The sequence below is a fragment of the Balaenoptera musculus genome, chromosome 1, assembly GCF_009873245.2.
Source record: "Balaenoptera musculus isolate JJ_BM4_2016_0621 chromosome 1, mBalMus1.pri.v3, whole genome shotgun sequence".
In the NCBI taxonomy this organism is placed as follows: Eukaryota; Metazoa; Chordata; class Mammalia; order Artiodactyla; family Balaenopteridae; genus Balaenoptera; species Balaenoptera musculus.
Window position 1 is genome coordinate 20909444 of NC_045785.1, and position 26896 is coordinate 20936339.

The 26896-nt window shown below is 47.4% G+C and overlaps 1 protein-coding gene across 4 annotated transcripts in view; it reads left to right on the forward strand.

Moving 5' to 3' along the window:
* ARID1A (AT-rich interaction domain 1A) overlaps window positions 1-24346 on the forward strand; it is a 70420-nt gene extending 46074 nt beyond the window's left edge. For 2 of the 4 annotated variants that reach the window (XM_036844997.1, XM_036845012.1), the window contains 16 exons: window positions 6100-6340; window positions 6606-6695; window positions 7242-7409; window positions 8148-8460; window positions 10170-10315; window positions 10403-10512; window positions 11700-11909; window positions 14557-14764; window positions 16266-16398; window positions 16573-16748; window positions 17064-17214; window positions 17301-17447; window positions 17532-17628; window positions 18104-18995; window positions 19361-19491; window positions 21248-24346. In XM_036844997.1, coding sequence (XP_036700892.1) covers window positions 6100-6340; window positions 6606-6695; window positions 7242-7409; window positions 8148-8460; window positions 10170-10315; window positions 10403-10512; window positions 11700-11909; window positions 14557-14764; window positions 16266-16398; window positions 16573-16748; window positions 17064-17214; window positions 17301-17447; window positions 17532-17628; window positions 18104-18995; window positions 19361-19491; window positions 21248-22978 — 4944 coding nt within the window. In that variant the 3' untranslated portion in view covers window positions 22979-24346. The remainder of the gene's footprint in view (window positions 1-6099; window positions 6341-6605; window positions 6696-7241; window positions 7410-8147; window positions 8461-10169; window positions 10316-10402; window positions 10513-11699; window positions 11910-14556; window positions 14765-16265; window positions 16399-16572; window positions 16749-17063; window positions 17215-17300; window positions 17448-17531; window positions 17629-18103; window positions 18996-19360; window positions 19492-21247) is intronic. The other 2 variants (XM_036844990.1, XM_036845003.1) reach the window with 2 other exon arrangements.
* The last annotated feature ends 2550 nt before the right edge of the window (window positions 24347-26896 follow it).

The window sequence follows — 26896 nt, forward strand, 5'->3', positions numbered from 1 at the left end:
TGTTAAAACTGTTGCCTCCTTTCCTACCATCTGCCTTTCATCAAAGGTTAAGTTTCCCAACCTCTTCTGTGTTCTTCAGGATTTCCTCCCATTCTCCAGCCTGGGAGCAGCCTCCCACAGTGACCGTGGATCTGTTAGGCTAAGCAAGTATGTGTGTAGAATTTACCTGGGGTGGATGGTTTCCCTGCCAGTAGTCAGCACAACTTTGCAAAAGCTCTTCACAACTGAAGGAATATGAGGACTCCATCTGGGGGTTAACAAAAGCTCTATTTCTCGAGGATTCAGCCAAATTTGTGAGAAAACCCTGAATCTGAGCATCGCCATGAGCTCGTTCTTTAGACTTCCTTATTGATGTTGCTTAATCTGCTCAGCAAAATGAGCTGATGTCATCCTTGTGAGTCTCTGTCAGAAGATTGTTTAACCCCCCCCCCCCTTCTGTAACCCTGATCTGGTATCTTCCTGCTTGAAAATGTACTTAATCAGGCAGCCAGTTCATGTTAGAATTTGTAGCTCTTCCTGTGAGAGCACTACAAACACCCCCCACCCCCACCCCGCACCCCACACACCCCCAGTGAGGTATGGACTGTGTGATTTCGGGCATGGTTTTGTTGTGGTGTGAAGAGGTGTTAGCTGCTGAGTTCTCTTTGTCAGCAGAGCCTGACAGACCCATGCTGGCACTCGCTGGGGCTGGGCAACCAATCACAGCTGGAACAGTTATCGTCATGGAATCCCTATGGGCTTCCTCTATCAGGTCACATCCCAAAATAACATTGGGCAGTATTTCAAGTGAAGAAACGAAGGCTTTTGGGGCTGTAGCCAGCCTGGAGTGTGAGATTCTGTGTGAAATAGTTGGACCTGCTCCAGCGCTTTTGATCTGCATGGTAGATGAGCAATAAAATGCATGAAACACGTTGGAAACACGTGAGGAAATTCTCCCTGGCCCTGCTGCTTCCTTGGAACTGGCAGGGCACTGAGTGGGCTGATCCTCACCTCCTATCTCTCAGCAGGATTATGCTTGGAGGAATGCAAGCCCGGGAAAAGAGATCTTTCCACTTACAGGGCATTGCTACAGTTCTTTCAGCAGTCCTCCTAGAAGACACCTGTTAGGTGGGCTCTTTTGGGAGAACTGAGAACCTGAGTCCTGAAATGCTAAAGGTCGCCCCACCAGGGAGAGAGAGTAGGGGCTTGGATTGATTGAACTTTGTCTGTGTGATATGTGTGCTGTAGAAAGCTGTACTTGTTAGGCACATTGAAGTCTGACTCAACAACCAGACATCCGGCTTTTTGTGGAACAAAAGACCTGAAAAACTGGCTTTTTGTAGGGTAGAAAGCAGAGGTGTGTCCTGTGCAATAAAAGGACGTGGAGTTCAGAGCAATATCTGTTCATGTAGATAGAGGAGGGAGACTTCTTTTGGAGTCTTCTGCCTTTACCACTCCCTCTCATTTCCCAATAAAAACATTTACTGTGATTAGCCGCTCAAATTGATGGGTATGTCTTACATCTTATACTGCTATGTGCAGTTGTATCTCTCATTCGGGGTATTGCTGCTGGTTTTGCATTTTCCATATGGCCCTGACTATATGGTGCCGGTAGAGTTTCTTGCATATGCCACAGGGGCGTCAACAGACTCAGATTTGTCCAGTCCTTTTGTCGTATAAGTGAGAAAACTGAAGCCCAGCTTGTTGCTAGCTTGCCCGAGGTCACAACTGATAAGTACCAAGAGCTGGGCTTTGGTCTCCTAACTCAAGGTTATGATGCTTTTTCCTCAGTCTATATAGTATCACAGCATAGTGGAAAGAGAAAGAACATAGGCTTTGGGGTTCAGCAGATCTGGGTTCAAAGTCTAATTTCTGCCACTTACTGGCTGGATGGCTTGGGCATGTAACCCCGTCTCTCAGCATCCGCTTGCTCCTTTTCAACATGTTAGTGGTGGTAGTACCTACTTACAAGAATTGTAGAAAATTAAGTAACTCCATAAAATGCCTGACACATTGTAGATGCTCAAATGATAGTTACTGTTAGTATTAATATAAATGATCTGTTACTTCCTATGCTAACATTCTGGTTCTTAATATTTTTTTAAATCAACTCCCCCCATGCTAACCAGTTGCCATCTGATGAAAATGACAGTTTGAGAGACTGGCTTCAAACCAACCAAATGAGAGAGATAAGAAGATTAATGCTGATTCTTCCCCTCCGGTTATTCTGTGCCCAGGCATCCCAGCCCACGTGGACTGCTGTTGACAGTGGTTTACTTAGTACTTTTTCTCTATGAGGCTCAGGGCACTTTTCCAAAACTGACAGCTCTCCTCAGAATGCCTCTGTGAAGGAAGCTACCACATTGCCACCACAGGTGCCTCCAGGGTCCTGAAAGCCCAACCCCAGGGGCTGCCAGTGTTATTTTCAGGCTCCTGGGGTCCCTCAGCTGGGCTAGGACGTTTGCTTGTGTATCTGTGGAGAGCCTGGTTTTTAACAGACGTGTGGCTGAAGGAGCATCTGTAGGCCCCGCCCTGACCCCATAGCAGTGGTTGGTGGGTTGGTGGGGTTTTTTCCTTTTGTTTTTTTTTATTGATATATATTCGATATACAACATGATATTAGTTTCAGGTGTACAGTATAACGATTCAGTATTTGTATATATTGCGAAATGAGGAACACAGTGAGTCTAGTTAACATCACCTGTATAGTTACAGAATTTTTTTTTCTTGTGATGAGAACTTTTTAAAGATTTCAGATATACAGTATTATTAACTTTAGTCACCATACGGTACATTACACCCCCATGGCTTATTTATTTTATAACAGGAAGTTTGTACCTTTTAACCCCCTTCTCTGATTTCTCCTCCCAACCTCTGGCCACCACCAATCTTCTCTGTGAGCTTGGTTTTTGTTCTGTTTTGTTTTAGATTCCACATGTAAGTGAGATCATACGGTACTTATCTTTCTCTGTTTGACTTATTTCACTTAGCATAGTGCACTCAGGGTTCATCCATGCTGTCACAAATGGCAAGATTTCATTCTTTTTTATGACTGAATAATAATATTCGTCTGTGTGTGTGTGTGTATGTGTACACCACATTTTGTTTATCCGTTCATCTGTCAGTGGACATTTAGGTTGCTTTCATGCCTTGGCTATCGTAAATAATGCTGCAGTGAACATGGGGGTGCATGTATCTTTTCGACTTAGTGTTTTGGTTTTCTTCGGATAAATACCCAGAAGTGGAATTGCTGGATCATGTGGTAGTTCCCTTTTTTTTTTTTTTTTGAGGGACCGCCATACTGTTTTCCATAGTGGCTGCACCAATTTGTATTCCCACCAGCAGTGCATGAGGGTTCCCTTTTTTCCACATCCTTGACAATACTTGTTTCTTTTCGTCTTTTTGTTAATAATAGCCATCCTAACAGACGTGAGGCTTATTGTGGTTTTGAATTGCATTTTCCTGATGGTTAGTGAGGTTGAACATCCTCTTTTTTTTTCTTCCTCAGTTCCTCAGGAGGTCTCCAAGGATGTACACCAGATGGCATAGGGGTTCCTCTACTGAAGGCAGCAGAGAGAGAGCAAAGGGGACTTTAAGTTTACCTATACTATCTGAACTGTTTTTACCATGAGAATATTCATGTTTTACTTGTTTAATCAAAAACAGAAATGTTTAAAACACTTAATTTTTCAAGGCCATTTGAAGAGTTCTTGTCTTATGGATAGACCTTCAATTCCTGTTCTGTTCCAAAATATGCTGATTTCTTTTTCCTCTAAGCAAGTAGCTCTTATTACTAGAAGCTGGTGGTTTGGTAAGGAATGGAGACAGCAGGAGGGAATGCTGAGGAAAGCTACTGGTCCCTAAAACAGAGCATTGGGCTGTGGTTTCTGTTATAAACCAGGGCGTAACAAGTGGCTTTCAAGGCCTTTTCTGGCCTACACAGTTGGCTCCTCTTGTCATCTTGCTGCCTGTTTGAGTTTACTCTCCTTGGTTCAGAAGCTAGGTGTTCCTGGTACAGCTTAGCCCTCAACGTGGGGAAGGAATCCTCCTCTCTCGGGATGAACTCAGGGTTCTTCATAGCTCCAGGTACTTCAGTCCTTTGAGAGGAAAGAGGCCCTCTGGTGTTACCTAGAGGAGGGCTTCTTGAGTTCTCTTCCATGCTGGGACTAATTCTAGTTGCAGTTTGAAAGCATGCTATGGTGTACTGGGTCTGCTTCTTGTAGGAAAGCTAGCATTTTCTGACTTCTCAGCTAACACTGAGAGCTGAACACAGACACAAATGCACACCTACCTACCTGCCTTGCCTTCAAGGCAAGCTTTGTTCCCACAGAACTCAGCAGAAATACTCCCAGCCTAGCGAAATAACCAACCGGTTTGCAAAAGGTCCAACCAACCTGGATACTTAGGGGAGAGCCTAAGAGGTGCTCTTTGATCTCCAATGTTACTGTCCGACTCCAGGGTCAGAATCACCTCGAACTGATCTTTCCAAGGTGAGCTTGTTGTGGGAATAGGAATAGACTCAAATCAGGCCATTTTGGATTTCCTTCCTCTTCAGATGTGTCTCTTTAAGAGAACTCTTTTCTTAACTATTTGAGTATTAGGGTTTTCACAGACCTGAGCCCGTACCCAAAGCTTTCATTCTTTCTTCAAGGTACAGTTAGTTCCCAGCCTGAAGTTAATGCGTGATGTTGAGCCCATGGTATTGCTAGAGAGTGAACTTGGGGCTGGGGGTGGGTTGGGGGTGCATTTCCTGGGGTGAATACTTTTCTTTTTTTCTTTTTATTTTTTTGCCGTGTCACGCGGCACAGGGGATCTTAGTTCCCTGACCAGGGATCGAACCCGCGCCCCCTGCAGTGGAAGTGCAGAATCTTAACCACTGGACTGCCAGGGAAGTCCCTTTTTCTTTTTTAAAATATTTTTCATATTGAGCTCCTGATTGCTAATCTTGGGGTTTACTGACCTAGAGTGAACTCTTTACCGATTAATTCAAGACAAGCACAACCTCCAAATAAATACCAAATTCTCACTGAAACACTTAAAACTAGGGAAAAAAACTGGGTTTGTTCAGTTGGCAAACATTTGTTCATCCCTGTTGTTGGCCAGGTGTTAGGAATGTAGTTCCAGACCCTCTTGGCAGTTAAAGAATTGTCTGTGCAATATATCCCTTTCTTACCTCCTACCCCTTATGTTTTAAAGTATGGTAACTTGGAGTGAGTTCTTGGTAAATGTAGGTTATAATAATTTGATGGAGAGGGGATCTGTGAACGTTGCCCAAGCTTGTTAACATTTTCTTATAGCTCCTGATGCTGTCCTGGCAGTGTTTTGTTAAGTTTCCCCGTTGGAAAAGAACTAAAGGCTCACTGAAAGAGCTGCTCTCTTATGACTGTGGAAGTTGGGGCTGGGAAAGAAGATAAAAGTACTAGATGTGCTTCTGGTAGATAGACCAGGGGTCAGCAAACTATAGCTTGTGGGCTAGTTACTTTTTTAAATTAATTAATTAATTAATTAATGGCCGCGTGGGTCTTCGTTGCTGCGCGTGGGCTTTCTCTAGTTGCGGTGAGCCGGGGCTACTCTTCGTTGCGGTGCGCAGGCTTCTCATTGCGGTGGCTTCTCGTTGCGGAGCGCGGGCTCTGGGCGCGCGGGCTTCAGTAGTTGTGGCACGTGGGCTCAGTAGTTGTGGCACGTGGGCTCAGTTGCTTCACAGCATGTGGGATCTTCCCGGACCAGGGCTCGAACCCGTGTCCCCTGCATTGGCGGGTGTATTCTTAACCACTGCGCCACCAGGCAAGTCCCTAGTTACTTGTTTTTATAAATAATGTTTTGTTAGAACACAGTCACATCCATTTGTTTATGTGTTGTCTGTGACTGCTTCTGCACTCTGGTGGCAGAGTCGAATAGTTGTGACAACGACTGTTTGGCCTTTAGAGTCTAAAGTATTTTCTCTCTGGCCCTTAATAGAGAGTTTGCTGTATGTAAGCTATAGTATCACGACTGCATAAATGTGTGCAGTATATTTACTTTGGGTTGTTTAAGAAAAATGTTGATCATGTAGTAGGATTGTTGAAAAAAGAATCTTTCTGCCTAATACTGCTAATCCATGTCCTTGTGTGTATGTTCCAGGATCTGTCTGGTTCAATAGACGATCTCCCCATGGGGACAGAAGGAGCTCTGAGCCCTGGAGTGAGCACATCAGGGATTTCAAGCAGCCAAGGGGAGCAGAGTAATCCAGCTCAGTCTCCTTTTTCTCCCCATACCTCCCCTCACCTGCCTGGCATCCGAGGCCCCTCCCCGTCCCCAGTCGGCTCTCCTGCCAGTGTTGCTCAGTCTCGCTCAGGACCACTCTCGCCTGCTGCAGTGCCAGGTACCCTCGGGTGCTGACCTTCGGGGAGAGGAAAAGAGGACTGGCCCCCAGCAGTATTAGGGAGCCCCAGCCTTCCACTGGCAGAGAGTTTCCCTTCAGCATTTGAAGAAGGGAGATGGGAGCCCCTTTGCTGGATCCTTTTGTGAATGGGATGCTGGGAGGTTCTTGGCCTTCTCAGAAGCCATTTCCAGTTCTAACTTGACCTTCTGGCTAGAATTCCCAGGCTTAGCCATAATTGGCTTACTTCTTTCTCTGTCTGGAGCAGGCAACCAGATGCCACCTCGGCCACCCAGTGGCCAGTCGGACAGCATCATGCATCCTTCTATGAACCAATCAAGCATTGCCCAAGATCGAGGTGAGAGGCTGGGCTTCAAGGGAGGGGGGAGCAGGGCAGAGGCAGACCTTTGATTGGTTATCTGTGCAACAGCTTTTGGAGAACTATATGACCATGAAGCTTAGGACAATCTCAGCAGCAGGTTGTGAAGTTAGGATGGGCTTGGCCATCTTGGTGGCTCCAGAATTATGTGCCCCCACAGTCATTCTTTGTTGGTCATGTGTTTTGATGGATTTCCCCCCTACATTGTGCCTAATTTGGTCAGCAAATACTAAATACTCAGCACTGAATCTTTACCCTTTAAATCCTACCTCTTTTTGGGGGGAGAGTGGGGTCATTGCTGTTTGTTTTTTCAAACCTCCATTTAGTAGAAACAGTTGGTATGCCCTGGTTAATGGCTGTGTCACTTTTGAGGGTGCCTAAAAGAGCACATAATTATACAGCAAATAAGAGCCCCCGTGCAAGTATTTGCTAAAGAAAACGTAGATGGTGAAGTCCTAGGGTAAGGGAGAGCATTTGTTCCCATTGTATTGAGGTACTAACTGTATGGACACTACCCACAAATAGGTTACATGCAGAGGAACCCCCAGATGCCCCAGTACAGTTCCCCCCAGCCCGGGTCGGCCTTATCTCCACGTCAGCCTTCTGGAGGACAGATGCACACAGGCATGGGCTCCTACCAGCAGAACTCCATGGGGAGCTATGGTCCCCAGGGGAGTCAGTACGGCCCACAGGGTGAGTATACTACCGTAGGAGTACATGGAGGTGAGACGAGAAAAGAGTTCCTTGTTTGATATGCTGCTCTCTGGGTTATTAGAGTAGAACTATCCTTTGCCTTAAATCCACCAAGGCCAGGCCCGAAAGTAGGGCAGGACTGCCATCATGGGGAAGTCCTTGAATATCTCTGAGCCTCTGTTTCATCTGTAAAATGGGGATAAGGTATTTAGCCCAAGACTGAGCACAGACACTTAGTAAATGGTAATTATTGGTTATTAAACTTTTTTGAGTAAATTAGTCCTACTAGAGTAGATCTTTGCTCAAAATCAGCCCTAGATGGATCTAAAGCTGAATTTCTTACACAGAGCATGGAAGACGAGTATGTAGAAAGGAAAGAATTCTGGGAGTTGAAGGGCCTGGATAGCAGCATAGCCAGCCTTGCCTGCCAGACAGCCTTGCTCTGTGCTGTGCTGTCCTTTCCTAAGATGAGGGGACGACCGAGGCCTGCCTTTAAATACTCCTGGCCCCACGCCCCAACCCCCCCACTTTTTTTGTTTTTAAATGGATCATGAAGTTTTTTTGTTGTTTTTGTTGTTGTTGTTGTTTAAAGAGACCATGAAATCGGTCTCTTTCCAGACCAAATATTGAACGATTCCCATTGTTTGTTATCTTTGGAGTTTTAGAGTTGAGTGTTATTAGTGAGTTGCTAGTGAGTCACTAACCAAGTCTCTGCATCTTCTCTCCTTCCCCTCCCAGGAGGCTACCCCAGGCAGCCAAACTATAATGCCTTGCCCAATGCTAACTACCCCAGTGCAGGCATGGCTGGAAGCATGAACCCTATGGGTGCTGGAGGTCAGATGCATGGGCAGCCTGGCATCCCACCTTATGGCACACTCCCTCCAGGGAGAATGAGTCATGCCTCCATGGGCAGCCGGCCTTATGGCCCTAACATGGCCAATATGCCACCTCAGGTTGGGTCAGGGATGTGTCCCCCACCAGGGGGCATGAACCGGAAAACTCAAGAAACTGCTGTCGCCATGCACGTTGCTGCCAACTCTATCCAGAACAGGTAAGGCCTGGGAAGTGAAGAGGGAGGGTATCAGTGCTGGGAAACTCATTGTAGAGTCATTTAGGTTGTTGAGATACTTCTGGACCTAAGTCATGTTATCTTGGTAAATATGCATTTTATTGAGAGCTCTTTAGAAAACCAGGTTTCTTTACAGTGAAAAATACAGCAGAAATGCTGATTCGTAAGCATCTTAGATTGGTATCAAATGTCACATGACCAGATATCATATGTAAAAAACTTTATAAAGTATACATTATTTTGATTAGTAAAATAAGCCTTCAGAGTTTATTTCTTCTGCCAGTCTAGCTTCTTGGTTTCCAAAAGGATTTTTTTTTTAATGCAATTTTATTTATTTATTTCTTTGTTTGTTTATTTATTTTTGGCTGCGTTGGATCTTTGTTGCTGCACGCGGGCTTTCTCTAATTGCGACGAATGGGGGCTACGCTTCGTTGCGGTGCCCGGGCTTCTCATTGTGGTGGCTTCTCTTGTTGCAGAGCATGGGCTCTAGGCACGCGGGCTTCAGTAGTTGTGGCACGTGGGCTCAGTAGTTGTGGCTTGCGGGCTCTAGAGTGCAGGCTCAGTAGTTGTGGTGCACAGGCTTAGTTGCTCCGCAGCATGTGGGATCTTCCCGGACCAGGGCTTGAACCCGTGCCCCCTGCACTGGCAGGCGGATTCTTAACCACTGCGCCACTAGGGAAGCCCTCCAAAAGGATTTTTAATGATTCACGTGATTTGGATCTACAATGTAAGAAATGGAGGATGGTGAGGTTGTGGTTTGCCATTTCTCCTACTCTTATGTGTGGTCCTGTGTATTTGACTCTGGTGCAAAAGTGCAGAAGGCTCATGTGATTTGGTTTAATGACTTCAAGATTCATCTCTTCTTCCTTGGCCACTGACTTCAGTGACTGTGATTCTACTGTTTTTGAGGACTCCGTCTGTGTACCCCATTGTTGGTGCCTACAGTTCTTAAAGTGACTCTTCCTGGGATGTTGATGAACCACGGTAGAATAGGGTGATTGACTATAAAAAGGTGGATTTGGTAGTACTTCAGAGTGAGGGAAGCACAAAGTTTGCAGTAGGCCCATCAAGAAAGAGTACAAAGGGGAGTTCCCTGGTGGCCTAGTGTTCAGGATTTTGGGCTTTCACCGCCGTGGCCCTGGTTCAGTCCCTGGTCAGGGAACTGAGATCCCGCAAGCCGTGCAACGCGGCCAAAAAATAAATAAATAAGGGTTTTTTGAGGTATAATTTTTAAAATAAAATAAAATAAAAAGAATGCAAAGCCCCTACAGGTGCCATGCTGTGAGTTTGGTTGGAGTGACATGACAGAGTAATAAAATTGAGCATTTAATCTAGGCCTTTTGCCATAGTGAGGGCCCTTAAATGCAAACACAGCTTGACTTTGGAGATGCCTTAAAAGGAGGCAGTATTTAAGAGACACCGTAAGACTCCATTCTTCAAGGAGTGTATCCTTTAAAATTGAGCTATGATTTCCTTTTGGGAGCTTGAACCCTCTTAGAACCGTTTGTGGGTGGTAGAAGATAAGAATATCTCTGTGCATGTTTGTGGTTTGCGGGAGCCATAAACTTTTTCCTTGTAAGCCTAACTAGATGATCTTGGCTCACACAGCCCTATTTAGCTCAAGTCCAAATCTGAAAGCTTAGTGTCTCTAACTCTTGTCTCTCTCTCACGCTTTGCATCTTCTTCCTCAGGCCACCAGGCTACCCCAATATGAATCAAGGGGGCATAATGGGAACTGGACCTCCCTATGGACAAGGGATTAATAGTATGGCTGGCATGATCAACCCTCAGGGACCCCCATATCCCATGGGTGGAACCATGGCCAACAATTCAGCAGGTAAGTCCTAGTCATTGTTCACCCCAGGGATTTCTTCCAAAGTGATCTTCATGTCACCAACCTATTGGACTTTTTTCTCTTTTATAGGGATGGCAGCCAGCCCAGAGATGATGGGTCTTGGGGATGTCAAGTTAACTCCAGCCACCAAAATGAACAACAAGGCAGATGGGACACCCAAGACGGAATCTAAATCCAAGGTAATGATTTATATCTTGACCCCTCAACTTTCTGTCCCATCCTTTCAGTGATAGGAAGGAAAAAGAAGAGAGGGTGATTAGATTCCAGCCTTTTATGACACCAACTAGATAATCTTGGAAAAGGGTGCTGTCGCCTCTTCTTACCATGAAGGGTCCCAGGATAATAGTTCACTGAATTAGGTTTGAATTAGCCTAAGGGGTCCTAACGTAAATAACATGTTCTCACAGCTGTCTGATATGGAGGAAGTGCCAGACCTGCAGAGTAGAATTCTCTGCACTGCTCTCTCTGAAACTGTGACCCCTGTCCTTATGCGCTGATAGATGATGTATGCCATGGGGCACTAGTTCTTCTCTTCCTGGACCTTACTCAGAACAGCAGGAATGGTTGGTGCCCTATGTTCTATAAAGTGGGAGACGAGGCAGGTGGGGTTTGGGTCCTTGGCCTCTCTTAGGTTGGTCCTGAGTGTGCGATTGGTTGGGCTGTGTGGCATTCTGGGGACCTGCTCAGTATTTAAGTCATTTAAAATATTTCGGCCCTTTGTCATACCTCATTTTCCCCAGCTTATAAAGTAGGGGAAATAAAAATCCTAGCTGCCACCTCTTGTGGACGTTCACCTCTGGCTTCCAGACTCTTTTAGTCATCCTCATGTCTTGGATAGGATATCCAAAGCCATTCAAGCAGGACCCTTCCTTTCTTGAGAGGAGGAAGAGTTCATTTTCAGTTTAGTCAGTTGTCTGTCTCAAGGTCATGTTTTGTGTTTCTTGAGTTCTCTGAAACAGTCTGTAAAAGTGTGTCCAGGCTCCTGGGTAGTAGTATGGGAGTAGTGACATTGATGTCAGGTGGACAAGGGTTTGACTCTCAGTCCTGCTACTTAAGAGCTATGAGATCTTAGGCATGGCCTCCTTGTGCCTGCTACCTTATCTTTTAAGAGAAGAATAATTTATAATACCTAATGTATAAAGGCCTCTAGCACAGCACTCAATACATAACATATATAAGCAGTGTTAGCTTTCTTTCTTTACAGGAACATCTAGCTCCCTTTTGGTTTTTGTGAAGGCAGTGCAGATGTTAGTGACCACCCCAGAATGAGAAGCTTTACCGCTGCCCTAATCAAGGGATTTCTAAGACCCCTAGCATAGGCTTTGAATCTGACCAGTTCCTAAGAATCTTGACCTGCCCCTTTCAGAAATCCAGTTCTTCTACTACAACCAATGAGAAGATCACCAAGTTGTATGAGCTGGGTGGTGAGCCTGAGAGGAAGATGTGGGTGGACCGTTATCTGGCCTTCACGGAGGAGAAGGCCATGGGCATGACAAATCTGCCTGCTGTGGGTAGGAAACCTCTGGACCTGTACCGCCTCTATGTGTCTGTGAAGGAAATTGGTGGATTGACTCAGGTGAGTGCCTGGCACTTGGCTTCCCCTGTGGTTTCGACAAGCCTCTCTCTAGGTACTCAGTGGCATCACTGGTGCCATGCATCCCACAGGCACATCACCCTCTCCTGCTGCTCTCTGAGTCACATACTGACAGACCAGGGAGCTCGGGCCTTCCAGAAGATAAGGCAAAGGGAGGAGGCTGAGACCTCCGTGGGTAGTGTAAAGTATTAGCATTAACTTACCATGTGTCCGGAGTCCCCCTGGGTTGCAAAAATCGGGCAAGTCTGGGGGCATTCTGATTCCATGGCAGGCAGTTTGGAGTAGTAGACAAGGGCAAGGTTCAGAGATGGGTCTGGTTTTGAATTCTTTCTTAGCCACTTACGATACATGTGACCTTAATCAAGGTGTAAAACTACTCTGAGCCCTCGTTTTTCTTATTTGTAATGTAGGGACAGTGTGTATCCTGTTAAGACTGTCGAAAGCTGGGGATAATCAAACAAAGCTTTCAGCAAGATTTCTGCCACATAAATTGGTCTACAAGATGGTACAAGGGAAGCCAGAGTAGTTGCTGATTCTTTCATTCTAGAAAGCTTCCCAATGGAGATGGAATTTCAGGAGCTATTAAATAGAAATAGTTTGTGAAGGAAGAAGTAGGTGGGAAATTGTGTTTAGTCACTCTGTATGGGAGACTTAAGTGATTGGGTTAATCTCCACTGGAAGCCTCTGAACTGAGCACCACCTTGAGCCTTGGGCCTGCCCTAATAACTTATATCTTTGTTTTACACTCAACCCAGGAGTCAAACAGGTGAGGCAACGCTGGCAGACAGCCCACTGTGCCTTGCAAACTTTCCTCCTATGTATGTTCTGTAGTCATCATACCAGGAGCCTGCTGTTGGATCTGAGTGTGTGGCTGAGCTCAGGGGGAGGCGTCGTGGGGAGGGGTGTATTCCAAACCTTCTAAATCAGAAGAGAAAACAGCTGTCACCAGCAGAAAAGAAAATGATTGGAATGAAGCCAACCAACAGTCAGTTATGAATTCCTTCTCCCTCAGGCTTTATTCCCCTCCCCCACAAAAGGAAAACAAAATAAAACAAGACACGTGCACACCACCACATAACGAGCGTGGGAAGCCGAGCCACAGCAGGCTTCTGAGGTGACCCTGGGTTAATTCCTGCCATTCTCCCTGGTATTGAGCTCTTGTAGTCAGGGCTCTTCTACCTGTAGGGAAAGGGGGCATTGGGTTAGGTTTGGCAAACTGTTGATTGTGTGGGCTTCTGGATTCACTGGACCTAAGATGAGGTATAGAGGGAATCCCAAAGCCTGGGTCTGTCTTCCAGTTTGCAGAAGGTTGCCAACCTTTTAGATGCAGTGATGTGATTGAACTCTAAAGACAGAGTTCAGAGGAGAAAGAGTGCTGTTACAAGTTAGTTTCTGAAGGCTCCAAGAAGGCAAAAGATGAGCCCTGAGCTTTTCTGAAGGATCAGTAGGGTTTAGGTAGAGGCGGGGGCCATTGCTGTTGACTGGCCCAGATGGCATGCTGATGGGAAAGAGTCTGGAGTATACCCTACCAGTGCCACCTCCAACCTTCAAGACTCTGCTCAGATATTGCCTGCTCTAGGAAGTGTTCATCTAGGTTGTTCCTTTCTTTGCTTCCTTATCACTCTTCTCTGGTGTCACAGGTACCAGACCAGCAGGTATCAAAACATATTGAACTCCTCGTGGATTGGGACTGGAAAGCCAGTGTTTCTAACCTTGAGAGACAGGCTTATCACATGGTGGATGAATAAACATAAGAGTACATGAAGGGGACTTCCCTGGCGGTCCAGTGGTTAAGACTCCGCGCTTCCATTGCAGGGAGCATGGGATCCATCCCTGGTTGGGGAACTAAGATCCCGCATGTCGCGTAGCGCGGCCAAAAAAAAAAGAATACGTGAAGAAGGAGACCTGCCTGGCTAAAGCAGACAGACCTAGTGTAGGGACTGGGGGACTGGTCTTGCTCAGTGTGTGCTGAAGCTGAGGAGAGGAGGCAGAACTGTAGGCCGGCCGCTGGGAAGGGGCAAAGAAGTCATAGGGCCTGAAGCATCTCCCGGACAATCAAGACAGTGCTGAGGGAAAGGGGCTTGTAGTTATGTCATTGAGATGCAGGGAGCAGTGACGCAAGAATATCAAAATTGCAAGGAGCCCCACACTGAGAAAAAAAAATCAGATATGAAAACCCCCAGTTTGACAAAGTAAAAGTCAAGCAGGGTGGTCGTTGATACTGCCACACGTCTCCATTTTATAAAATGTTAGTTTTTATCAGAGCATTTAAAATATGATTTGGATCTGATGGTGATTTGCACATCATTTCTCATCAGTACACTTGTGTAAAGGAAAGCCCATACCTTCTGAATTCCGTTCTCTCTAATAGTGATGTAAAGTTTGCCCTATTTTGAATAAGCACTGTCTGACAGTTGCAGTGATCTGTGGATAAAACCTGCTGAGGGTAGAGGGAAGCCATGGATTTAATGTTTATTGTGGACTCTCCACCAAGCAAGGTTAACTTTTGTGGTTAACTGAGAACTGTGATATCACAAGATGAGTACCTGGTAGCCTGATGGGGTTTGGGGTATGTGGGCAGGAAGACCAGATGGAAGATGTACCCCAACTCTTCTGGTTGGTTGTACAGGTCAACAAGAACAAAAAATGGCGGGAACTTGCGACCAACCTCAATGTCGGCACCTCAAGCAGTGCTGCCAGCTCCTTGAAAAAGCAGTACATCCAATGTCTCTATGCCTTTGAGTGCAAGATCGAACGGGGAGAAGACCCTCCCCCAGACATCTTTGCAGCTGCTGATTCCAAGAAGTCCCAGCCCAAGATCCAGCCTCCCTCTCCTGGTAAGGATTGGGTGAGCAGCCTCACCAAGGCTCACCCTTCAAGGGTAGCATTCAGTGGACTTGAGGACGTGGGGAGTGGGAAGGGTAAGCTGGGACAAAGTGAGAGAGTGGCATGGACATATATACACTACCAAATGTAAAATAGATAGCTAGTGGGAAGCAGCCGCATAGCACAGGGAGATCAGCTCGGTGCTTTGTGACCACCTAGAGGGGTGGGAGAGGGAGGGTGGGAGGGAGACGCAAGAGGGAGGGGATATGGGGATATATGTATATGTATAGCTGATTCACTTTGTTATACAGCAGCAACTAACACAACATTGTAAAGCAATTATACTCCAATAAAGATGTTTTAAAAAAAAATGAAAAAAATAAAAGGGTAGCATTCAAGGGTCCAGGTTCCTTATTCACCAGTGCCTGCCACCAGGGATGTGTGCTTTGCCCTGTCCTACCACAGAGCTTAACAGGTTGACAGACTAAAGAGCGGGCAGTGGCGACTCCCTTGGGAGATAGTTTGCAGCAGCCCTTAAGTTTTAATTTTCATTGTGCACCTGGCATCTTGCCAAATGTTTGTAAACTAGTGAGTGGGAGGGACACCAAAGGAGTCGGGAAATCTGACAAATAGCAGTGAGGCAGGGCCATCTGGGAGCTTTGGCTCACTGATGTCAGCGCCTTAGAATGCAGCTCAGACTAGAGCCCTGAATTCCCCAGAGAGCTGAGATGGTAATGAATGGGAAGGAGGGGGTGGGGAGGGAACATGAATGGAGCTCTCTGCTGGGAGTGCCTCTGCCCACCCTCCTTTCTGAGAGGAGGATGGGGCCTGGACAAGCATGGGGAGGGAAGAAGGCCAGGGCTCCTAGAAGGTGGGTGTAAACACATGCGCCCTGGTGTTGACCTCTGAGGGTATAGTGAGTGCCTGAGATGACTCATCAGCTGGGGAGGCCTGAGCAGTGGGATATCTGCTGCTGGGAATGGTAGCTAATGGAAACATTAATTATGGGTAGTTCTGTGCTCATCAGCCTAAGGGAACATTTGAAACTGCACAGTGACACTGGGTTAGATGCTTGAGAATAGGAGTTCCTGGGCTCCTACAGTGTTCTGCAGGTTTGGGGCAAGATGGAACCTCCCCACCCAGCATTCCAGGGCCTCTTACTGGGAGCTTGTGTACCAGCATTACAAGGTGTAATAGGTTAGGTAGGGTCCTTGGGGGAAGTAAAGAAAAGTAGTCAGGGAAGCTGACAGACTCAAGGAATCACCAGCATGTTGATGGCATCGCCGCACCACTCCTGGTCTCCAAATGTGAACAGCCGCAAAAAGCGATAGCGCTCTCAAATTTCCTTCTTTATTACTGGCCTTGCAGATCCTCTCTTGAGAAGGGTTATTTAGGTCTTAAAGAACCCTAGTTCTAGCCTTATAACGATCTGCTTCAAAGAGATCCTAGGGCATTTGTGTGTTGCTGTGAGAGTTAAACACTTTCCTGCTCACCCTGCATCTCTGTCCACAGCGGGATCAGGGTCAATGCAGGGGCCACAGACACCTCAGTCAACCAGCAGTTCCATGGCAGAAGGGGGAGACCTGAAGCCACCAACTCCAGCATCCACACCACACAGCCAGATCCCCCCCTTGCCAGGCATGAGGTAAGGCCTGGAGCAGCGACAGGTGGTTTGGGGGGCCCTGGACAGAAGTGCATGAGCTCCTGTGCAGCCCAGGGCGGTCCCCGCTCTGCCTGTCCAACCAGTGACTCCCATGTGCCTTGCATTATCGGAGGAATTCCTTTATTTGGGGTCTAATTGGCTTTCCTCACTCTGGAGCAGGAGCAATTCGGTCGGGATCCAGGATGCCTTTCCTGATGGAAGTGACCCCACATTCCAAAAGCGGAATTCCATGACTCCAAACCCTGGGTACCAGCCCAGTATGAATACCTCTGACATGATGGGGCGCATGTCCTACGAGCCAAATAAGGATCCTTATGGCAGCATGAGGAAAGGTGACCAACTGCTGTTGGCCTTACGTCCTTGAGGACAGGGGAATTGTGGGTGGGTGGGGTAATCTTGAGAGTGATTTAAGGTTTCTTGTCAAGCCACCCTCTCTTCTTGTCTCCCTCTCCCTGGCCTCACCTTGTCATCCCTTTATAAGTATGTCTTCTTTGCTGGTTGGGGCCTTTTTAGATCTCTGTTAAAGACCTGTTAGTTGGAACAAACCTGAGCTCTGAAGAGGGCCTGGGTCTTTGGGGCAGGCAAGGTATAGGCTGCTAGACCTACTGACCAACCAGTTTGCTCACCGTCTTCCCTTTTGCTCTTAGCTCCAGGGAGTGATCCCTTCATGTCCTCAGGTCAGGGCCCTAACGGCGGGATGGGGGACCCCTACAGTCGAGCTGCCGGCCCTGGGCTGGGAAATGTGGCAATGGGACCGCGACAGCACTATCCCTATGGAGGTCCTTATGACAGAGTGAGGTAAGCACGCCCCACCTCCCACCCCCATCCCGCACCAGCACCCCACAGCTATCATGGACTCAACCTGCTTCTCCAATTTTGTTTAGGACGGAGCCCGGAATAGGACCCGAGGGAAACATGGGCACTGCAGCCCCACAGCCGAATCTCATGCCTTCCAACCCAGACTCGGGGATGTATTCTCCTAGCCGTTACCCCGCACAGCCGCAGCCGCAGCCGCAGCCGCAGCAGCAACGGTAAGTAAAGCCTGGTCTCAGTGCCACTGGGGCTCAGGCTTCCCCACTTCCCACCCTGATCCTCTGTTTCTCTCCTTCCTCCAGACATGATTCCTATGGCAATCAGTTCTCCGCTCAAGGCACCCCTTCCAGCAGCCCCTTCCCCAGCCAGCAGACCACAGTGTATCAGCAGCAGCAGCAGGTGAGGAGGGTAGCGGGTGAGCTGACACACAGGTTCCCCCGAGAGCCAGTGAGAAGGCTAAGTTGTGCAGTCTGTGAAGCCCACTTTAGATTCTCTGGTGTTCTTCTCCCACCCCGACGGCCGGTTCTGTCTGAAGAGCCAGGCCCTCAGTCTCTTCCCTGTTTGGAGTCTAGTCCCGTCTCTAGTTCTCCAAAAGGGTTAGAAACAGGCCTTATTTTGATTTTTGAACTTTTCCACATTTTTCTACTTAGAGCAAGGGAGAGCCAGAGGGAATAGAGAATGATTCTTGCTTTCAGAAACAACTTCAAAAGATAACTCATAAAGGTGATTCCTTTGTTCCCTTGGAGTCTGTGTCCTCTCTTCTAGAGGGGCAGAAGTAAGCCCAGCAGGTGTCTGGTGTAGCATCTGGGCAGCGGTGGGTCTTGTGTCCCTGAGTGCAGAGTATTAACCTTTCCTCTGCTTGTCCCCGTCTTAGAATTACAAGCGGCCGATGGATGGCACATACGGCCCTCCTGCCAAGCGGCACGAAGGGGAGATGTACAGTGTGCCATACAGCACGGGGCAGGGGCAGCCCCAGCAGCAGCAGTTGCCCCCGGCCCAGCCCCAGCCTGCCAGCCAGCAACAAGCTGCTCAGCCTTCCCCTCAGCAAGATGTGTACAACCAGTATGGCAATGCCTATCCTGCCACTGCCGCCGCTGCTACTGAGCGCCGACCAGCAGGCGGCCCCCAGAACCAGTTTCCATTCCAGTTTGGCCGAGACCGTGTCTCAGCACCCCCTGGCTCCAGTGCCCAACAGAACATGCCACCGCAGATGATGGGCGGCCCCATACAGGCATCGGCTGAGGTTGCTCAGCAAGGCACCATGTGGCAGGGGCGTAATGACATGACCTACAATTACGCCAACAGGCAGAGCACGGGCTCTGCCCCGCAAGGCGCTGCCTATCATGGCGTGAACCGAACAGAGGAAATGCTGCACACGGATCAGAGAGCCAACCATGAAGGCCCATGGCCTTCCCATGGCACACGCCAGCCCCCATATGGTCCTTCTGCCCCCGTGCCCCCCATGACAAGGCCCCCTCCATCCAACTACCAGCCCCCACCAAGCATGCAGAATCACATTCCTCAGGTATCCAGCCCTGCTCCCCTGCCCCGGCCAATGGAGAACCGCACCTCTCCTAGCAAGTCTCCATTCCTGCACTCTGGGATGAAGATGCAGAAGGCGGGTCCCCCAGTACCTGCCTCACACATAGCACCTGCCCCTGTGCAGCCCCCTATGATTCGGCGGGACATCACCTTCCCACCTGGCTCTGTTGAAGCCACACAGCCTGTGTTGAAGCAGAGGAGGCGGCTCACGATGAAAGACATCGGTAAGGAGACCTCCTTGATTGGGTTGCTTAATCTGCCTCTTTACCTCTTGTTCATTGTTCTGTCTCCATCCTGATGTTCTGGATGAATTAAAATCTGGTCCAGTGTTGACTAAAATAGAGCCAAAGAACTTTGGGTAAGGAAGAAATCAGCTGATGTCAGGCTTTACTAAAGGAATTGCCACACAGTGATGTCCTAAGAGAGCCTAGAAGCCATGAGGGGCAGATGTGTGTCATCTCCCAGATTGGAACTGCCTCTCACCATGTGTTCTCTTCAGAGTAGCCTGACTGATGAGCCAGCTCTGGGGTGGGGGGCGCCTCCTGCCAACCTGGGCTTGGTGGATGGACGACGTGGAGGTTTATTTCAGGAACCCCGGAGGCATGGCGGGTAATGATGTCCCTCAAGTCTGGGCTGCTGGCAGAGAGCACGTGGGCATTAGACACCATTAACATCCTGCTGTATGATGACAACAGCATCATGACTTTCAACCTCAGTCAGGTGAGTACAGGAGCCCGGGGAAGACTGGGAGGGCCTGAGATCTTCTTGAAGTAGATGATGCTAAGTGACCAGGGAATTAAGCCACCCTGGCCAACATGGTCTCCTTTCTCTCACTTGCTGTCTGATACCTTCTCTGCCAGTACTTTGCCACCAGCCATGGGCCTAGAATACTGAGAACAATAATAATTTGTGTAATTTAGTCAATCAGGATTGACTTTAGAGAGAGAAACTTGTTGGTGTTGGTAAGAAATGCAGATTCTGTTGATGTCAGTAAGGACACCATATTTTCTAGACTACCAAGAAGAACCTATGGTCTCTGTCAGTGAGTAGAGCAGTTTCTTTATTTTCCCTTTCTTTCTTCATCCACTCCGAATAGAAGAGGTCTTTCTTGATCCCATTTTTCCTAAGGTGTAGAATGGGAAGTGTAAAGAAGTGCACGCTGCTGGGCGGGGGCTGGGGGGGGGGCAGTTAATGCAGAGGTGGTTTTCCAGACCTTTTCTCCATAGACACGCACCTGGAGTTTTCTCAGCTGGGAAGAGTTTCTGCTGCAATATCCTACTCTTTCTTTTGATCATCCTCAGCACCTACCAGCCCATCTGTTAAGGAGTTGACTAGGGGGGCATTGTTATTAATAGTTCCCATTTACCGTGCCCTCACTTTGTGCTAGGTACTTCATATTTTCTTTTGTGTTATCCTCACTGCAGCCTTCTGAGGCAGATGTGGCCTCTTAGAGATGAGTAAATAGGCTCAGAGTCTTATCTTTGCCCAGGTTCACACAGCTGTTAGCAGTCTTTCTGAATCCAAAGCCTGCTTCCCATGAGAAGGAAAAGGAACAAATATTGATTGAGCAATTTCCATAAGCCAGGCACTTGACATATTCCATTTAGACGTTAGAACAACCCTGTAAAGTTTTAGGAATGTGCATCATTTTTAGTGGAAAGATAGGAAAGCTACAGCTCAGAGAGTTTAAATCATACAGATAGTTCCTAGAAAAGCCAAAATTCAAACCTGAATCTTTTTTTAAGTCTAAAGCCCTGTTTTTTCCTTTCTGCTATACTCTTTAGCCAAGAGATTAATCTGACTGGAGATTAATGTTTTCTGCTAGGAGTAGTAAATGGCCTGTACAGGATCTAAGCTGAAATTTGGGTCTGTCTAGCACCAGCTTGGAACAGTGTTTAGAGAATATAAGCCTCATCCCACTCATTATGTTACATGATGCACAGAGGTCCAGCCTCCTGGAAAAGTTGGGGAGCTTGGGGAAGAGAGCAGATGAACATCTGTCCACCCTGCATTGTGTTGGAAGGTGTTATCCCATCATGCCTAGGCTTGGGCTCCACTTGGCAGTGGAATGTAGAGAGCGTCCTAAGAGGGACAATGGCAGTGACCAACGGGTAGGAAGCTGGGCCTGGTGAAGAGAAGCAGAAATTGGTTGAGAAAGGTGAGGCTGAGAGGTGGGTGGCACTGGTAGGTGAGGTGCAGAGTTGCTGGTCAGTGATCCATCTGCTGAGGCAGGCTTGTGTGAAGATTATTTGGGCAGAAGGAAGAACTTTGTGCTAAGCAGAGGAGAGTTCAAGTGACTTGCTTTGTGGAGGGCCTTTGGGAAAGGAGAACTCTGACTCTCCCAGTGATACAGACATCTGACCTAGAAGGGAAGAGGGGAGATTAGATAGAAAACCTTGGCAGGCCTCTCAAGTCAAGGATTCTCTTCTTAGCCCACTTTTCTTCCTTAATTTATTTCCTATTCTTTCTCTTCTAGCTCCCAGGGTTGCTAGAGCTCCTTGTGGAATATTTCCGACGTTGCCTGATTGAGATCTTTGGCATTTTAAAGGAGTATGAGGTGGGTGACCCAGGACAGAGAACACTACTGGACCCTGGGAGATTCAGCAAAGCATCTAGTCCAGCTCCTGTGGAGGGGGAGGAGGAGGAAGACCTTCTAGGTCCTAAACTAGAGGAGGAAGAAGAGGAGGAAGTAATTGAAAATGATGAGGAGATGGCCTTTGCGGGCAAGGACAAAGCCGCCTCAGAGAATAGTGAGGAGAAACTGATTAGTAAGTTTGACAGGCTTCCAGTAAAGATCGTGCAAAAGAATGACCCGTTTGTGGTGGACTGCTCAGATAAGCTTGGGCGCGTGCAGGAGTTTGACAGTGGCTTGCTGCACTGGCGGATTGGTGGGGGGGACACCACTGAGCATATCCAGACCCACTTTGAGAGCAAAACAGAGCTGCTGCCTTCCCGGCCTCATGTACCCTGCCCACCAGTCACTCGGAAGTATGTCACAGCAGTAGCGGGTACACCAGGGACAACAGAGCAGGAGGGCCCCCCGACCGATGGCCCTCCAGAAAAACGGATCACAGCCACTATGGATGACATGTTGTCCACCCGGTCTAGCACGTTGACCGAGGAGGGAGCTAAGAGTGTAGAGGCCACCAAGGAAAGCAGCAAGTTCCCATTTGGCATCAGCCCAGCACAGAGCCATCGGAACATCAAGATCCTAGAGGATGAACCCCACAGTAAAGATGAGACCCCACTGTGTACCCTTCTGGACTGGCAGGATTCCCTTGCCAAACGCTGCGTCTGTGTCTCCAATACCATCCGAAGTCTGTCATTTGTACCAGGCAACGACTTCGAGATGTCCAAACACCCGGGGCTGCTGCTGATCCTGGGCAAGCTCATCCTTCTGCACCACAAGCACCCAGAACGGAAGCAGGCGCCACTGACTTACGAGAAGGAGGAGGAGCAGGACCAAGGGGTGAGCTGCAACAAAGTGGAGTGGTGGTGGGACTGCTTGGAGATGCTTCGGGAAAACACCTTGGTCACGCTCGCCAACATTTCGGGGCAGTTGGACCTCTCCCCATACCCCGAGAGCATTTGCCTGCCTGTCCTGGATGGACTCCTACACTGGGCAGTCTGCCCTTCAGCTGAAGCCCAGGACCCCTTCTCCACCCTGGGCCCCAACGCCGTCCTCTCCCCCCAGAGACTGGTCTTGGAAACCCTCAGCAAACTCAGCATCCAGGACAACAATGTGGACCTGATCCTGGCCACACCCCCCTTCAGCCGCCTGGAGAAGTTGTATAGCACCATGGTGCGCTTCCTCAGTGACCGAAAGAACCCGGTGTGCCGGGAGATGGCTGTAGTACTGCTAGCCAACCTGGCACAGGGTGACAGCCTGGCAGCCCGTGCCATTGCAGTGCAGAAAGGCAGCATCGGCAACCTCCTGGGCTTCCTGGAGGATAGCCTTGCTGCCACACAGTTCCAGCAGAGCCAGGCCAGCCTGCTCCACATGCAGAACCCGCCCTTTGAGCCAACTAGTGTGGACATGATGCGACGGGCTGCCCGTGCGCTGCTGGCCCTGGCCAAGGTGGACGAGAACCACTCGGAGTTCACGCTGTACGAGTCACGGCTGTTGGACATCTCGGTATCACCGTTGATGAACTCATTGGTTTCACAAGTCATTTGCGATGTACTGTTTTTGATTGGCCAGTCATGACAGCCGTGGGACACCTCCCTCCCTGTGTGCGTGTGCGTGTGTGGAGAACTTAGAAACTGACTGTTGCCCTTTATTTATGCAAAACCACCTCAGAATCCAGTTTACCCTGTGCTGTCCAGCTTCTCCCTTGGAAAAAAAGTCTCTCCTATTTCTCTTTCCTCTTCCTTCTCGCCCCTTCTTCCTCCCCATCTTTCTATTCCCCGTCCTCACTTTACTCCCCTCAGGACCCTGCCCTATTTGAAAAGACAAAGCTCTGCCTACATAGAAGACTTTTTTTATTTTAACCAAAGTTACTGTCGTTTACAGTGAGTTTGGGGAAAAAAAAATAAAAATAAAAATGGCTTTCCCAGTCCTTGCATCAAGGGGATGCCACATTTCATAATGTTTTTAATGGTTAAAAAAAACAAAAAAAAAAACAAAAAAAAAGGAAAAAAAAAAACAAAAAAAACCCTGAAGGACAAAAATGGTGACTGCTGAACTGTGTATGGTTTATCGTTGTACATTCACAATCTTGCAGGAACCGAGAAGTTCGCAGTTGTGGACAAACCCTGTTCACTGGAGAGGCCTGTGCAGTAGAGTGTAGACCCTTTCATGTACTGTACTGTACACCTGATACTGTAAACATACTGTAATAATAATGTCTCACATGGAAACAAGAGAAAACGCTGGGTCAGCAGCAAGCTGTAGTTTTTAAAAATGTTTTTAGTTAAACGTTGAGGAGAAAAAAAAAAAAAGGCTTTTCCCCCAAAGTATCATGTGTGAACCTACAACACCCTGACCTCTTTCTCTCCTCCTTGATTGTATGAATAACCCTGAGATCACCTCTTAGAACTGGTTTTAACCTTTAGCTGCAGCGGCTGCGCTGCCACGTGTGTATATATATGACGTTGTACATTGCACATACCCTTGGATCCCCACAGTTTGGTCCCCCTCCCAGCTACCCCTTTATAGTATGACGAGTTAACAAGTTGGTGACCTGCACAAAGCGAGACACAGCTATTTAATCTCTTGCCAGACATCGCCCCTCTTGGTGCGATGCTGTACAGGTCTCTGTAAAAAGTCCTTGCTGTCTCAGCAGCCAATCAACTTATAGTTTATTTTTTTCTGGGTTTTTGTTTTGTTTTGTTTTCTTTCTAATCGAGGTGTGAAAAAGTTCTAGGTTCAGTTGAAGTTCCTGATGAAGAAACACAATTGAGATTTTTTCAGTGATAAAATCTGCATATTTGTATTTCAAACAATGTAGCTAAAACTTGATGTAAATTCCTCCTTTTTTCCTTTTTTGGCTTAATGAATATCATTTATTCAGTATGAAATCTTTATACTATATGTTCCACGTGTTAAGAATAAATGTACATTAAATCTTGGTAAGACGTTTGTGAAGCTTTTTATTTTTAAACTGTTTAAAATCTTGACCCTTTTGGGGGTGTTGGGGAGCTAGTCCTGTTCTTGCGAGTCCCCCTTGGTATACTCTTTCCCTAAATGGTGGCATCCTGGACCCTGTCATTTCTGCACCATATTCACTTGACCTTCCACAGTGTAAGTCTGACTTTAAGAAAGCTCTAGAGATGATTTTACCTGCAAGAAGAAGTTCTAGGCATAAAAAGCTTGTTAGCCTCTTGAAGTAAAGTGGGTTTAAGGAGCCAAAGAAATTGATGATACTCTAGGAAAAAACTTTTGGAAATAGTTGGCAAAGGGAGGATCTCTGTTTTTCTTAAAAATATTTAAAAAGACTATTATCTGGAGTCAGCCTCCAACTTAACCATTTATTTCTCCAGACCAGCTCTCTTCCCTGATTCCAGATTAGAGCATTCAGCTGCCCTTTTTTTTTTTTTTTTCTTAATCTTTAAAATATTTATTTATTTATTTTTGGCTGCGTTGGGTCTGTTGCTGCGTGTGGACTAGTTGCCTAGTTGCGGCAGGGCCGGGGCCACTATTCATCTTGGTGCGCGGGCTTCTCATTGCGGTGGCTTCTCTTGTTGCACAGCATGGGCCGTAGGCGCGCAGGCTTCAGTAGTTGTGGCGCATGGGCTCTAGAGTGCAGGCCCAGTAGTTGTGGCGTGTGGGCCGAGTTGCTCCATGGCATGTGGGATCTTCCCGGACCAGGGCTCGAATTCGTGTCCCCTGCATTGGCAGGCGGATTCCTAACCACTGTGCCACCAGGGTAGCCCTCAGCTGCCTTCTTGACATCTCTGCTTGAAAGTTTTTAATTTGAATATGCCTAAGATGCCCTGTCTTCCCCTAGAAACCTGCTTCTCCCATAGTTTTCTCAGGAAATGGCAACTCCATCGCTTGGACAAAAACATCCTTGACTCCTTTCACTTCCACATCCAGTCTGTTAGCTCTCTTCAAAAAATAATCCTCAGTCCAGCTACTACCACTGTAATTCAAGACACCATCATATCTTTCTTGAACTCAAAATATCCTCCAAACTGGCCTCCCTGCTTCTGCTTTGCCTGGTGTTTGAACCTATTTTCAACATAGCAACCAGAATGCTCCCTTTAAAACCTAAGATCAGAATCGTTCAGTGCTTCAGCCTTACTCTGAGTAAAAGTCCAGATCCTTGTAATGACCTACATTGCCCTCAGTTATCTATCTTACTGTTACCTCTTTGGTCTTCTCTCTTCCCCATTGCTTGTTCCACCACACAGAGCTGTTTCCACCTTGAGACCTTTGCACTTATTGTTCCCTCTGTCCAGAATACTCTTTCACCAGATAACGGCATGGCTCAAGTCCTCATCTCCTTCAGGTCTTTGCTCAAATATCAGCTCAGTGAATCTTTCCCTGGCCACCTTATTTAAAATAGCAATCTGGGACTTCCCTGGCGGTCCAGTGGTTGAGACTCTGCGCTTCCACTGCATGGGGCACGGGTCCGATCCCTGGTTGGGGAAGCTCTGCATGCCGCGTGGTGCGGCCAGAAAAAATAATAAAATAGCAATCTGTTCCCCTGCCTCATTTCCCTTCTCTGCTTGATTTTTCTTTATAGCACTTGTTACCATCTGGCTTACTGTATATTGTACTTACCTACTGTCTTCCACTGTAACTAATGTAAGTTCTCTGAGGGCAGGGGGTTTGTTTGGTTCATTGCTATATCCCTGTCCTACAGAACAGCCTGGCACATAGTAGCCACTTACTAAGTAGCTGTTGAATGAAATGGTAGATGTTGGCCAGATGCAGTTACATTTATAAGGCTAATGTTGCAATATATGGCTTCTCTATTCATCTCCTTCCTTAGGGAAACAATGGAGAAACCAGAAGCAGTAACAGAGAAAATGCTATTATTGTGGACACTTAGAAGCAAAACAAAACAAAAGGTTTCTATTAAGTACCTACTTGTGTACCAGACATAGTACATCAAATAATTCCACAACAGTCCCATGCCTGTGAGGTCAGTATTCTGGCTCCCATTTTACAGCTGAGGAAAGCAGCTTGTTTGAGCTCAAACACAAAGGTCCCCCTGACTCCAAGGCCCGTGTTCTTCCTAATACACCACACTCCACCTCCTTCCTGGGTTGAAGGACAACCAGGAGTAACTGGACACAGCTGTGGAGCACAGCAGGCAAGATTGGTTTTTTGCTGTGTTTAGCATGAGGTAAAATTGTCCCAGGAATTTCAGTCAAGTGTTCATCAAACTAAGTGTGGTTGTTAATATTTGGGTCAGGGACAGGAATGAATAATTCATACTTCTCCATTGAGAGAGGGGGAAATAGAGACAATTGGCTAACCTTTGTCAACTAAGATGCCTTCCTAGGACTCTTCTGGAAAAAACTAAATGGCAAGCTTTTCATATCTATATTTTGGTGAGTAATACTGCTATTGGCTATTTTTGCTCTGGGCTTCTGAAACTCCAATTTCTAGTCTAGAAACTGCATTTCTGGGCTGTGTGTGGAGCATTGCCTAGGAGTTTGGTTTCCTGGGTTC